At 46.3% G+C, this 12557-nt stretch overlaps 1 protein-coding gene across 2 annotated transcripts in view; it reads right to left on the reverse strand.

The window, feature by feature from the left end:
- Positions 1-12207, reverse strand: part of ptenb (phosphatase and tensin homolog B) — a 13085-nt gene extending 878 nt beyond the window's left edge. Inside the window, exons 1-9 of one of the 2 annotated variants that reach the window (XM_068729378.1) lie at positions 11739-12207; positions 8761-8845; positions 8399-8443; positions 8224-8267; positions 6723-6961; positions 6381-6522; positions 6047-6213; positions 5669-5923; positions 1-5436 (exon numbers count right to left, since the gene is read on the reverse strand). The exon at positions 1-5436 is cut by the window's left edge and continues 878 nt beyond it. In XM_068729378.1, the coding sequence (XP_068585479.1) occupies positions 5248-5436; positions 5669-5923; positions 6047-6213; positions 6381-6522; positions 6723-6961; positions 8224-8267; positions 8399-8443; positions 8761-8845; positions 11739-11823 (1251 nt within the window). In that variant the 5' untranslated portion in view covers positions 11824-12207 and the 3' untranslated portion in view covers positions 1-5247. Of the gene's footprint in view, positions 5437-5668; positions 5924-6046; positions 6214-6374; positions 6523-6722; positions 6962-8223; positions 8268-8398; positions 8444-8760; positions 8846-11738 lie in introns of both variants that reach the window. The other variant, XM_068729377.1, reaches the window with a different exon arrangement.
- Positions 12208-12557: the final 350 nt, after the last annotated feature.

Genomic DNA, 12557 nt, shown 5'->3' on the forward strand with positions numbered 1-12557 from the left:
TCATGAGGTCTAAACCCCAAGAGATGTGTTTTCATTGTGAACTTCTGGAATTGACTGTTCTCTAAACTCCTCCCCCGAACTGTAATTGTCCAATCGTATGTAGTCAGTTAGCTTTAGCTTGTCTGTTAGCATGATATCATGAGCCGTTAGCATTAGCCTCAGTCTGCTAGCAAAATATCATGACCTGTTAGCATTAGCCTCAGTCTGCTAGCAAAATATCATGACCTGTTAGCATTAGCCTCAGTCTGCTAGCAAAATATCATGACCTGTTAGCATTAGCCTCAGTCTGCTAGCATATCATGACCTGTTAGCATTAGCCTCAGTCTGCTAGCATATCATGACCTGTTAGCATTAGCCTCAGTCTGCTAGCATAATATCATGACCTGTTAGCATTAGCCTCAGTCTGTTAGCATAACATTATGACCTGTTAGCATTAGCCTAAGTCTGCTAGCATAATATCATGACATGTTAGCATTAGCCTCAGTATATTAGCATGATATTAAGTTTGCATTTAAGAGCTCTTTACAAAAAACAAGTCAGATTGAAACATTAAGTTTTCACCTAACTCAGAGCTAGCATTAGCTTAGTTAGCTAGCTACAGCTGATATTATAAACAAGCTCTACTTCTGTCTGAAATGAAGGACCCGTTGTTTAAATACTATGAATTTTGTTACTGTAAAATGCAGGAAGCAAACAACAACAACTACGGGGGCGGGGCTTAGCAAACAGTAAATTCTTTTAAAATGTGGATCACCTGTCATCAACGAGCCCATCTGCCTGTTGATATCCATATATCTAGACACATATCTATATATATAGACATCTATCGATATGTGTATATACTGTATATATTGTGATCTGAGATGCAGAGAAACTGTTGAGCAGAAAACGGTTGCTGGCTTCAAGTAAAAGGTTTGGTCACGTGACGCCTCTGTCCTACAAAATAAGAGCTCAGTCTCTCATTCCCTTCAATAAAAGCCCAAATTAGTCTCCTTTGAATTTGCGCATTCAGCCAATAGAAACACTGATAGGTTGGGTTTGAAATGTGGACGTTATTCTGTTGATGTTTTTGTACAATATGATGCGAGCAGAGTTTCTGTTGAACGTGGGGCGAATGTGACCGAACCCTTAAGGCAAAAAGAAGCAAGTACATGAACGTCGACCATGTTTACCTTGTCAACTCCAAAATAACCAACAAACTATTTAAAAAAGTCTGAGCTTCATTTTGGCAGGTTTGGTGATGTAAACAGAAAACAGTTGAAGCGTTGTGTTAAAAAAAAAAGAAAAGACAAAACTAGGAATTACTGGAGCTTGAATGTATTCTTCAGTGTATAAAACTACGTTAACGGTGATTGTTGAAGGTTAGAAGTTCATTCAGAGCGGTATTTGACCGGGATAAGGGTTCCTTCACAGATTCCAGATTAAAAGAGAACTCGGCTGTAAACGGCAAACGTGAAGTCACTGATCTGAAACATTGAACTCGGGGACGTCGAGACGTTCAGGTTTCTCAGATGTTCTCAGAGTTTTGTGTCAGTGGTTTCTCTCCGACTTCCTGGATCTGAGTAGGAACCCTGAACATCCTTTAGGGTCGACCAGGGGAGTTTGTATTTTTAAACCTCTGCGGTATAGTTCTGGAGTTCACCAAGTATCTGTTGCTAAACTTTGTACTATCTGACACCGTTTCTGTTAACTCCAAGTCTCCCAGATGGACTTGACAAAGTTGGACCAGGACGCGTTGATCTTTAACCGTAAACTGTTTAATAGAGAAAGACGCTGAGCACCTGAAACCGTCAGAGACGAGGACAGCACCTGCCTGGCCTCAAATACCTGAAACCCGTTCAGTGCTCAGCTGTACGAGTAGCGTTCAACTTAAAGTCAGACATGTACTTCTACTTGACACTTAAATTATTCTACAATTTGCCGAGATGCCCGTTTTAAAATCAGAACAAATAGTTGGTAGTATTTTAACGTACACATTCAGGTTTAAGCAAAGAGACGTTCATCTGGCTGAACAATCTGTTGCTGAGATGTGGGGGGAACGGGCACCAACACCATCTGATCCACGGACCAGCTGATCTCCAACAGCGTCGGTTTAGTAGTACCCTGAAACATCAGTCTCACATCGAGTGGCTAACAGATGTTGTGATACCGTGGAAAACGTTGTTTTAAGCCCGAAGGACTCGACGCATGTCTGAACGGGTTGATGACAGGAATTGAGGCCGGGCTTGACAGCACCTTACAGGACTCAAGACAGGAAGTGTGTTGTTGCTGTAAAATACACAAACTGAGCCTGTGGATCGATCGGTGCGCTGACGTCCCGGATCAGGACCGGACGAAATCCCCGCGGCTGGTTAGCGAGCAGCCCTGATTAGCTTAGCACCTAAAACCCAACAAGATGAACTGTAGACCTGACTGTGTGCAAAAGCCCGAGAGCTGCACCTCAAGACGTGATCACACAGGACGTCATTTCATCAGCACCTTTTACAACCGGTACCTTCAGGGACTTTGAGGAGCTTTGACTCCTACTTTTGTGATCCAGGTGATTACACCTGGAGGATCAGAGAGTCTGTCCTTTGGCACAGAAAGGAAGTCGACTTACAACTTAAGTCCTTATTGTTGTTCTGGATCCGGATTGACGATTCCCATTCTAAGATCTCTGATTAGCGATTGATCGATGAGGCTTTGTTTAACCCGTCGGTACACCTCAGTGGGACAAAGTGAAGGGGTCCACACTTCTTTAAGGACACTGGAACAACATTGTCGTTCCTGTTCAGCATGTTTCATCTTCAGTAAGTGAAGCTCAGTAAACGGTTGGAGGGTCGAGACTAATAATGGACAAGAGCCCTCTGGGACTCGTCCAGTTTAGTCCCGGACGAGTCCCAGAGGAGCCTCTTCGCCCCCCTTTCTTTGACACAACTGGGATGGCGTGATCTTAACCAAACATGCTTGACGTTATTGTCATTTGGCCTTTTGGTGTCCTTCCGTGTGCCGTAGACTCTTTGAGTTCGGGCTCTGATGTAAAGATGTGATTTAAGACTAAGAATCTTCTAGAGGGTCTGGTAACAATGGTGCTGGCTGCCCTTGAAGATTAGTAAAAGCGGTGCTGAGGATTTCACGTTTTTAAGTATGTCCTGCGTGATCAGGCTCTCGATGAGGCCTTCAGGGTTCGACAACAGGAACTCTAAGCCCCAAACCAGTCTTGATACCACACCTATGATGAACCATCAATAACTACAACGCCAACGCAGAGCCAGTGAAAGGAAGTAGCACCAAATGTTAGGACGGAAATCAGACATCAGGATGAACACTTCTACCCACATCTGTTCCTTTAGATCATTGGGGATGCTCCGATCAATCACAGAGGTGATCTAAACCATCAAACAGCTGTCATCTTAGCCTAGAGAGATGAACCAGAGCATCCCATACGTTCACGTCCTTCTGTAACATCCAGACTGAAGAGTCTCAGCCTGCTTGTCCCTGGTGTTAAGGTGGTTTCTCAGAACTTGAATGCTTAAATGTCTCCAAGAAGTAGTAGTGAGTAAAAGGATTAATAGTCTATGGACAGAGTTATAGTAGTTATAGAGGATCACCCTTTTTGAAATGTCAGAAACCAAAGACAAGGCTGCACCTTGTGACCGACTGAGGTCACTTCCTGCTGGAAGCCGATTGGTCAGCGACATGCTCAAACAAACTTCACATCGGTACAACAGGGTTTCTCCACGTCGGGCGGCCGGTTATCCAAAGAAACGCGTCTTCAAGAGCACTTTAAAAAAAAAATAAAAAACACCGATCAAGCAAACTTCTTTTTATCCGTAGATATTCTCAGAACCGCAGACCCACGTTGGGTCCTGAACCCAAGGTTGAGAAACTCTGAGCTCAAGCTTTATAAAAAGGACTTTAAACTTGACAGAAATCAGCACAACATGAGACGAACGGGCTTCTCTTGGATGGAAATACACATCGATATTCAGTCCGTTATAAAGTGCAAACCCCACCCGCACGGCATGCCAGGGATGTGAGAACCAAGCGCTCCGGAGCCGTAGACTCCTGCTTTAGTTTGTGTCGGGCGTGTTAGAGCTGAAGGAATGGTTACACTGTGAGCATCTGGTTTGATATAAGTCAGAGTTTAACTAAATACATCTTTTGGATCTGGAGGAGCTGATCGAAGGTCTGAAGAGAAACATTCTGAGCAAAACTGAAAACAGACGGACAGAAAAGTAGTAAAAGCATTTTGTTCACAGTAGGTTTGTACTGCAGGTTTGTTTTCAACAGTAGATGATTGAAAGATTCTCTTCGTCATCGTCTCTTCTTTCTGTGTGCGGATTCGTCCCAAAGCCGGTCCAGACCAGCACTGAGGCCGGTCCGGTCCATGACGGGACAAAGTAAGTTCTCAAGAACCCAAAACCATTCAGTTTGAATCCAGAGCTAGACTCGTCCAAACCCAGACTGGCCTGCACCGGCTTCAGACCGGAATCAAACTGGTCCTCTCCATCTCAGGCTGACTGGTCCAAAGCGGATCTGAACTTTTCATCGTTAGGAGGGTTTTTGAAGCCCAGGGTTCTGTTTCACCACCGTCAGTCTCTCAAGCGGCACCGTGATCAGATCTAATCATCGGATCGTCCATTAAAACGACTAACGCCCCTCAGTGGTCCAGATTCAGTTTCAGAGCCAGTTGAACTTTACAAGAAACAAACACCGATTTAATTTGGCCTTCAAAGAGAAGAAGGTCGCCGGCGCTCAGAGAGAAGAGACTCAACAGAACTGAAGAGATGAAGAGAGGAACTCGTCTACATAAAGGAAGGAAGGACACACAGGGATTCATCCGACAGACGGACGTCTACTTGTCTTTCAGTTTGTTTGTATTCAAGTTCTCCTCTTATGTCTTTTTTAAACCTCCTATCCGTCCATTCAATCCGTCTCATTGTCCATTCGCTGTCCGTTTGGACGGCCTGGCCCCGCCCACACGTCTGGCCCCGCCCACTCACCGCCAACCGTCGTGTCATGTGATTGTCCAGCTGTGCATTGAGCAGAAGATTTGGGGGGGGGGGGGGGGTTTAATACACTGACCTGAGCTCTTTGAGACCCACAGATCAGTCTTGGTCCGTTGGTTATATTCCCCCGTTAGCTAACGTAACCCAGTCTTAGTTTAGGGGTTCATGAGTGTGTAAACATACAGGTACATATATATATATGTATATATGTGTGTGTGTGTGTGTGTGTGTGTGTGTGTGTGTGTGTGTGTGTGTGTCAGACTTTTGTGATCTGATTGTGGCGATCGTCTTCAAACGGCTCGTTCTCCGGGTCGGAGTCCGTGGTGTCAGAGTAGCGGTAGTGATCCGGCTCGTTGTCGCTGACGTCCGGCGTCACCGAGGCCGACGTGCTGCTGGCGTCAGAGTTCACTCCTTCCTCCACCGTCTTCGTAAAATACAGTTTTATCTGAACCACAAGAACAACGTCCACAGAGGTTATTAGATCTCATGAATAAAGACCTCAACAGAAACCACAGTCAGTCCGGTCTGTAGGAAGAACCTGGTCCACCAGGCCTTAGTCTGGTCTTTAAGAAGAACCTGGTCCACCAGGCCTTAGTCTGGTCTTTAAGAAGAACCTGGTCCACCAGGCCTCCCAGTCAGTCTGGTCTTTAAGAAGAACCTGGTTCAGAACGTCTTACCTTGAAGTTGGGGGAGAAGTTCCTGTTGGCCTTGTCTTTGTTGGCCTTGTCCAGGTCGGTCTTGGTCAGAGTGAGAACCAGGAAGTCTCTGTCGTTGGGTTCTCCTCCCGTCACCATCATCATCACCCCCGGGTTCTGGTGCGTCCTGTCGGTCGGGTCCCGAGGCGTCCCGGCGCTGCCGTTCTCCAGTTTGTCCAGGTCCTCCTCTGGTCCCGGGATGAAGAAGGTGTTGACCCAGAAGTGGAACATCTTCTCCTGGAGGGACAAAATCTGAAGTGATCAACAGGTCCGGCTGTCCAACTTCCTGTCTGATTATCTAACCAATGAAACCCAATTATTGAACGTGACCTTTCTCAGTGACTGAAGAAGACTCCTCACCTTCTTCATCATCTTGTTCTGCTTGTGGAAGAACTCCACCTTGATGTCTCCGCAGACAGGAAGCGGCTGTGGGAACTCAAACACCATCAGCTTGTCATCCCTCCTCGTGTGGGCGGGGTTAGAGGTGTGGATCTTCACCTTCAGCTGGTAGACCACGAACTGAGGGTCTGAGCGCACACACACACACACACACACACACACACACACACACACACACACACACACACACACACACACACACACACACACACACACACACGTTAGTTCACGACTCAGTGAGTCACACACACGCACAAAAACACACCGACACAAACACACACTCTCTCACTCTTACTGCAGGTGCCTCCGGTGAACATGGGGATGGTTTCAAACAGCATCTTGTGGAAGAGCAGAGCGACGGGTTTGTAGAGCAGCTGGTTCCTCAGCAGGAAGCTGTAGTAGATGACGTACCGCCGCTGACTGGGGATGGTCACGCCCTGCGCGCGCGCACACACACACACACACACACACACACACACACACACACACATCACGTGTACATACCATAGACTATCGATGCAGCTGCTACATTGAGAAGTTATTTCTGCCTCTTTGTGTCTGTTTATTGTGATTAACACAGTGAACACTGATGATGTCACGGGGGCCGCTACACGTTACGCGATCCCGGCGCCGGTACCTTCTTGTCCCGGGTGCGGACCTCTCCGTAGAAGTCCAGGGCCTCCTGGGCCTCCTGGAACTTGCCCCGGTGCAGCAGGTAGGCGCAGATCATGACGCCGGTCCGTCCTTTTCCCGCCTTGCAGTGAATGGCGGCGACGTGCTGCTCGTCTTCACTCAGCCACTGATCCAGGTCCTCACAGAACGGCTTGATCAGCTCCAGCTGAGGAGGGTTGTGGTCCTCAAACGGGTACTGAGCCACTGAGAGGGAGGTGAGACAGGGACAGAGAGAGACAGGGATGTGAGACAGGGACAGAGAGAGACAGGGATGTGAGACAGGGACAAGGATGTGAGACAGGGACAGGGAGAGACAGAGATATGAGACAGGGACAGGGATGTGAGACAGGGACAGGGAGAGAGACAGGGATGTGAGACAGGGACAGAGAGAGACAGGGATGTGAGACAGGGACAGGGAGAGACAGAGATGTGAGACAGGGAGAGGGATGTGAGACAGGGTCAGGGATGTGAGACAGGGACAGGGAGAAGACAGGGATGTGAGACAGGGACAGAGAGAGACAGGGATGTGAGACAGGGATGTGAGACAGGGACAGAGAGAGACAGGGATGTGAGACAGGGAGAAGACAGGGATGTGAGATAGGGACAGAGAGAGACAGGGAGAAGACAGGGATGTGAGACAGGGACAGAGAGAGACAGGGATGTGAGACAGGGACAGAGAGAGACAGGGATGTGAGACAGAGACAGGGAGAGAGACAGGGATGTGAGACAGGGACAGAGAGAGACAGGGATGTGAGACAGGGACAGGGAGAGACAGGGATGCAAGTCAGAGACAGGGATGTGAGACAGGGACAGGGAGAGAGACAGGGATGTGAGACAGGGACAGAGAGAGACAGGGATGTGAGACAGGGAGAGACAGAGATGTGAGACAGGGAGAGGGATGTGAGACAGGGTCAGGGATGTGAGACAGGGACAGGGAGAAGACAGGGATGTGAGACAGGGACAGAGAGAGACAGGGATGTGAGACAGGGACAGGGAGAGACAGGGATGTGAGACAGAGACAGAGAGAGACAGGGAGAGAGACAGGGATGTGAGACAGGGACAGAGAGAGACAGGGATGTGAGACAGGGAGAAGACAGGGATGTGAGATAGGGACAGAGAGAGACAGGGATGTGAGACAGGGACAGGGAGAAGACAGGGATGTGAGACAGGGACAGAGAGAGACAGGGATGTGAGACAGGGACAGAGAGAGACAGGGATGTGAGACAGAGACAGAGAGAGACAGGGACAGGGAGAGAGACAGGGATGTGAGACAGGGACAGAGAGAGACAGGGATGTGAGACAGGGACAGGGAGAGACAGGGATGCAAGTCAGAGACAGGGATGTGAGACAGGGACAGGGAGAGAAACAGGGATGTGAGACAGGGACATAGAGAGAGACAGGGATGTGAGACAGGGACAGAGCAGTGAGACACTTCATTCATCTTAAACCTCCTGGAGGACGCTCACCTCGACAGTTGAACTTTGATGCGTCGTAATGTCGCTCCGCACATCTGAGGACAGAGAGAGACAGAGAGACGTTACAGAGACCAGACCGAGTCATGCTAGCCGCTAACAGCTAACAGCTAGCATCACACGAGAGGTTTGACACAACAAAACTTTGGTGACGATAAAATAAACTCACAGATTGTAGATCTTGTAGTGATTCTTGTGCTTCGAGTCTAGAAACCTGAGAGACAGACAGAGACAGCTTCAGGAAGTGCATCAGTAGACTACGGGTGCATCACAAGTCTCTTAATTGCATCCTCGTTTCCCTCACTTGCGTCATTTCCAAGGAAACCATGCGAGGAGAGAGGGAGCGAGGAGATATGTTTTAAGACATCACGTTGATGACGCCGGTCAGCTGATCGCACGGTTTCCTTGCGTCTTAGTCCCTCCCACCGGGGATGCAAGGAAAGGACGCAAGTGAGGGAAACGGGGATGCAATTAAGAGACTTGGGATGTACCCTACGTCATGTGACGGTGAGGAACAGGAAGTGACCTCACCGTACGACGTCGTCGATGTTGTTCCTGTAGACCCCTTCCAGGCGCTCCGCTGGGAACCCCATCGCTATGATGTTTGGATAAATGTCTGACGGCTCGTTAAGGATCTCAAACGTGCGGTTTAACCTGCCACAACGTCCCAGAATGCAACTCTCTCCTCCTCCTCTCTCGTCCAATCGTCTCTCCCCAACCCATGATGCCCATCTACTCTGTTATTATTATGGGATGTTTGGAGGTCTGATATCTGGTCTTCATGGATGAAGAGGACCCAGAGAAGCCCAGCAGACTCTGGACCAGGTCCAGGTCCTCTTTAAACCTTCTCTAGATGTATTCAAAGCATCAGAGTCACAGACATAAAGCAGCAGAACCTCTCCAGGAACATGAGAACGTAGAACATGACAAGGTAGAACATGAGAACGTAGAACATTGACCTTACACCCCCGCCCGACTACTTCGCTCTGCTGCCCCGTCGCTCAGAGGTCCTGGCGGCCGATGGACCCGGTCACGTCTGTGTTCTGTCCTGGTTCCTCAGTGGTGGAATGAACTCTTCACTGACGTCAGGACAGCAGAGTCACTGCCCATCTTTCATCAGGATGAAGACCCACCTCTTCAGGAAGTGCTACCCTGAGCCTTCAACTCACCACTTATTGTTTTCATACTAGCTTGTTGCACTTATTGTATTGGTATTACTTATAGCACTAACTGTTTCTCTTGTTTCTGTACTTTGGCTCTGAGTTATGCTCTGCTTCAGGCTCTTAGATGCTTGTTTAAAGGAAATGTACTCATGACTTCTGGTGACTAGTAGTTCTTTTGATTACTAATGTTGAATACACTTATTGTAAGTCGCTTTGGATAAAAGCGTCTGCTAAATGACTGTAATGTAATGTGATGTAATGACAACGTAGAACATGAGAACGTAGAACAGGAAAACGTAGAACATGCATCGGTCACATGGAGCTCTGGTGTCTGTCGGCCATCTTTGTCCACAATCATGTTGAAGAACAAGTTCTAACAGCAGAGGAGATTATTATTAATAATTAATTATTATTATTATAATAAACATGTAAGAGGAGGAGACCAGGGGCCTGTTGTTCAAAACCTAGATAAGGGATTAAGCCGGGATATGTTGGTTATCCCGGCTGAATTTAGCCTTTAGCAGTCGGTTGTTCGAAAGCTGGATAACTTTATCCTGGTCAAGTTACCATGGTGATTTATTCTCTGCAGCTAGCCTGCTCCAGACCAGGCTAAATGCCAAGCTTAGTTGATTCTGTTGTCTTATCTTTGGAGTCAGAAATGAATGTGTTTTATACAGTCGGTCCATGTTCTGATGAAGGCTACGCATTGGCCTCGTTTTTAAACAAACACGTAGGCTAAACTATTATTTAAAAAAAATAAATAAAACAAAACATGATCAAATAAAAAAATAAATAAAGTTAGCCTATTACGATAGTTCTTTTTCATAATTGGGGCCTATTCGTGTGTTCGTCATTGTAAATAAACACCCTTCATATTGTTTGCCAGCTCAAATCTGATGTTACTGCAGTCATTACAGTCATTAGAAATGGCTGCACTTGCAAAGGTGCTTGCAATGAATTACACGACTCATTTAATCAGTCCGTCTCCAAACTTCCAGACGGCAGCGGTGCTTCATTTTATGAGAGGTGTGTCACCTTACGTCAGCATTCAGATCCGCTGTTCATCGGAGGAAAGTGTCCACACCTGTCGTCTCATCAGTGAATCTGTGATTGATCTCTGTGGTCTACTGAAGAAAGCCGTGGCCGCGCACTTACTCAAATTAGTTAGACCTGGCTTGACAAAGCCGCCCCTCCTCAGCCTGGCTCGGCGTTCGAACAACCAATTAAGCCAGGATGAAGTTATGAGACTTTGTACAACCTGGCTTTCCCACTTATCCTGGATGTCTTTATTCTACTTTCCCCAGGTCCTGATCACAACACAGATTATTATTATTATTATTATTATTATTATTATAATAATAATAATAATAATAATAATAATCTGTGCTATCATTATCATCATTATTATAATTATTATTAATGATTATTATTATTAATGATTATTATTATTATTTATTGTTTGTTGGTCTGGTTGAGGATTTATCTTCTGCACCGGAACATCAAAAATATTTAAATAAATAAACTTTAAATCATAAAAAAGATTTAAAAAAGGTCAAAAACAAATATATATATACACACACACACACACATATATAATATAAAATATATTATATATTAATCACACATATATATAATATATAATGTGATTGTGTGTATTGTGTGTATTGTGATTAGAGGTTTGATGCATTTCTCTGATGCTGATGCAACGCCACTGACACTGTTAGCTTAGCCTGTTAGCATCTGCTGCCTTCAAATCGATCACACAACAACATGAAACGGGTTCTTATTATATTATGATGACGTTCATACACTGAGCTGGATGAAAACAAATCAGACATCCAGCCGAGAAACGATCCGAACCGATCCGGATCAGATCGTTACAGACTGGAGACAAACCTGCTAACATTAGCTTAGCTTCAGTCCGCTGCACTACGAAGTCCGTTAAGAAAGCAGTCAATTTAAGACAAACTCCGACATCCGTGAACACACATGACCGTAAACACGAGCTCATTCTACGGACTACTGCGAGCGGTTCAACGTGAAAACGACGGAGCCGCATAACAAGCACGGTACGGTACTTTACGGGTTTATTAACGCGCATCGTAACCGTTAACGATGACGTCTTTGATTCGTGGTTCATTCTAAACGTGTTGATAATCACACCGAGGTCTGGTTCACGGTCTACTGCAGCACGCAGCTCTCTGTCTGTCATAAAGTCATGTTTCATGTTTCTATATGGACTCATTGTTAAAGTGAGTCCTCCACAGAGAACCAGGCTACCCAGAACCAGGCTGCCCTAATCCGGTACTAAGACCGTAAAGAGAGAGTAAACGGGTAAAAGGATACAGGTCAGGTCCAGGTCGAAGCCGTCCTCCTGGAATCGTCTTTTATTTCTGCTCACGATCTCCTTGATCTTGATTAAAGCCGCCATTATGTCCCACTGTGAGGTCCGTTTAAACTACAGGGAAGTACCGGTAGTCCGGCTGTGTTTGTGTCCGTCCTCCAGCGTCTGGTTACCGGGGAGAGAAGCTAGCTAGTTAGCACGGAGTAAGTTAGCTCGGAGCTAGCTTAGCCACAACCAGCCGGCCTTCTAGTGAAGAGTCAGCCCGGCTGTGGACGCTGTTTTGTGGGTCAGAACAAGGAGTTTCCAGGCCCCCCCGCCTGGAGAGACTAGAACCATCCGGTGCTTCTTCTTCTCCGCTCTGAGCTCCGGTCCTCCAGACGTCCGAAGCTTCGGTCGGGTTCTCTCCGACCTTCCGTCTGCAGCAGAGACGCTGTGATTGGACGCAAAAAAATCTCTCCGAGGCGTCTTTGAGCGGAGGAAGAGAAGAAGAAGAAGAAGAAGAAGAGGCGGACAGTCAAGAGCGAGACACATCCGGTCAACGCCTTCAAAATAATGCTCTGATTTAACGCTTTTATTTTTAAAACAATAATAATAATAAATCTCGACCTGCTGGTGTGTAAACACTCTTTTTATGCTTCAGTGTAGAAAAGAAACAAATCTGAGTATTTTTCTTTTTAAAGGTGCAGGTTTTTATTACTTTGTTAATGTTTATAATTTCCCACAAAACACATTTGATAGAATCTTTATTTTATTTATGTATTTTATTTTAGTATAATGATGCATATTTTTAATACATGTATTTATCTCTATGATGCTGTGCA

This window comes from Cebidichthys violaceus, unplaced genomic scaffold (genome assembly GCF_023349555.1).
Source record: "Cebidichthys violaceus isolate CVI_PGR_0920_01 unplaced genomic scaffold, fCebVio1.0.p SCAF_45, whole genome shotgun sequence".
Taxonomy (NCBI): domain Eukaryota; kingdom Metazoa; phylum Chordata; class Actinopteri; order Perciformes; family Stichaeidae; genus Cebidichthys; species Cebidichthys violaceus.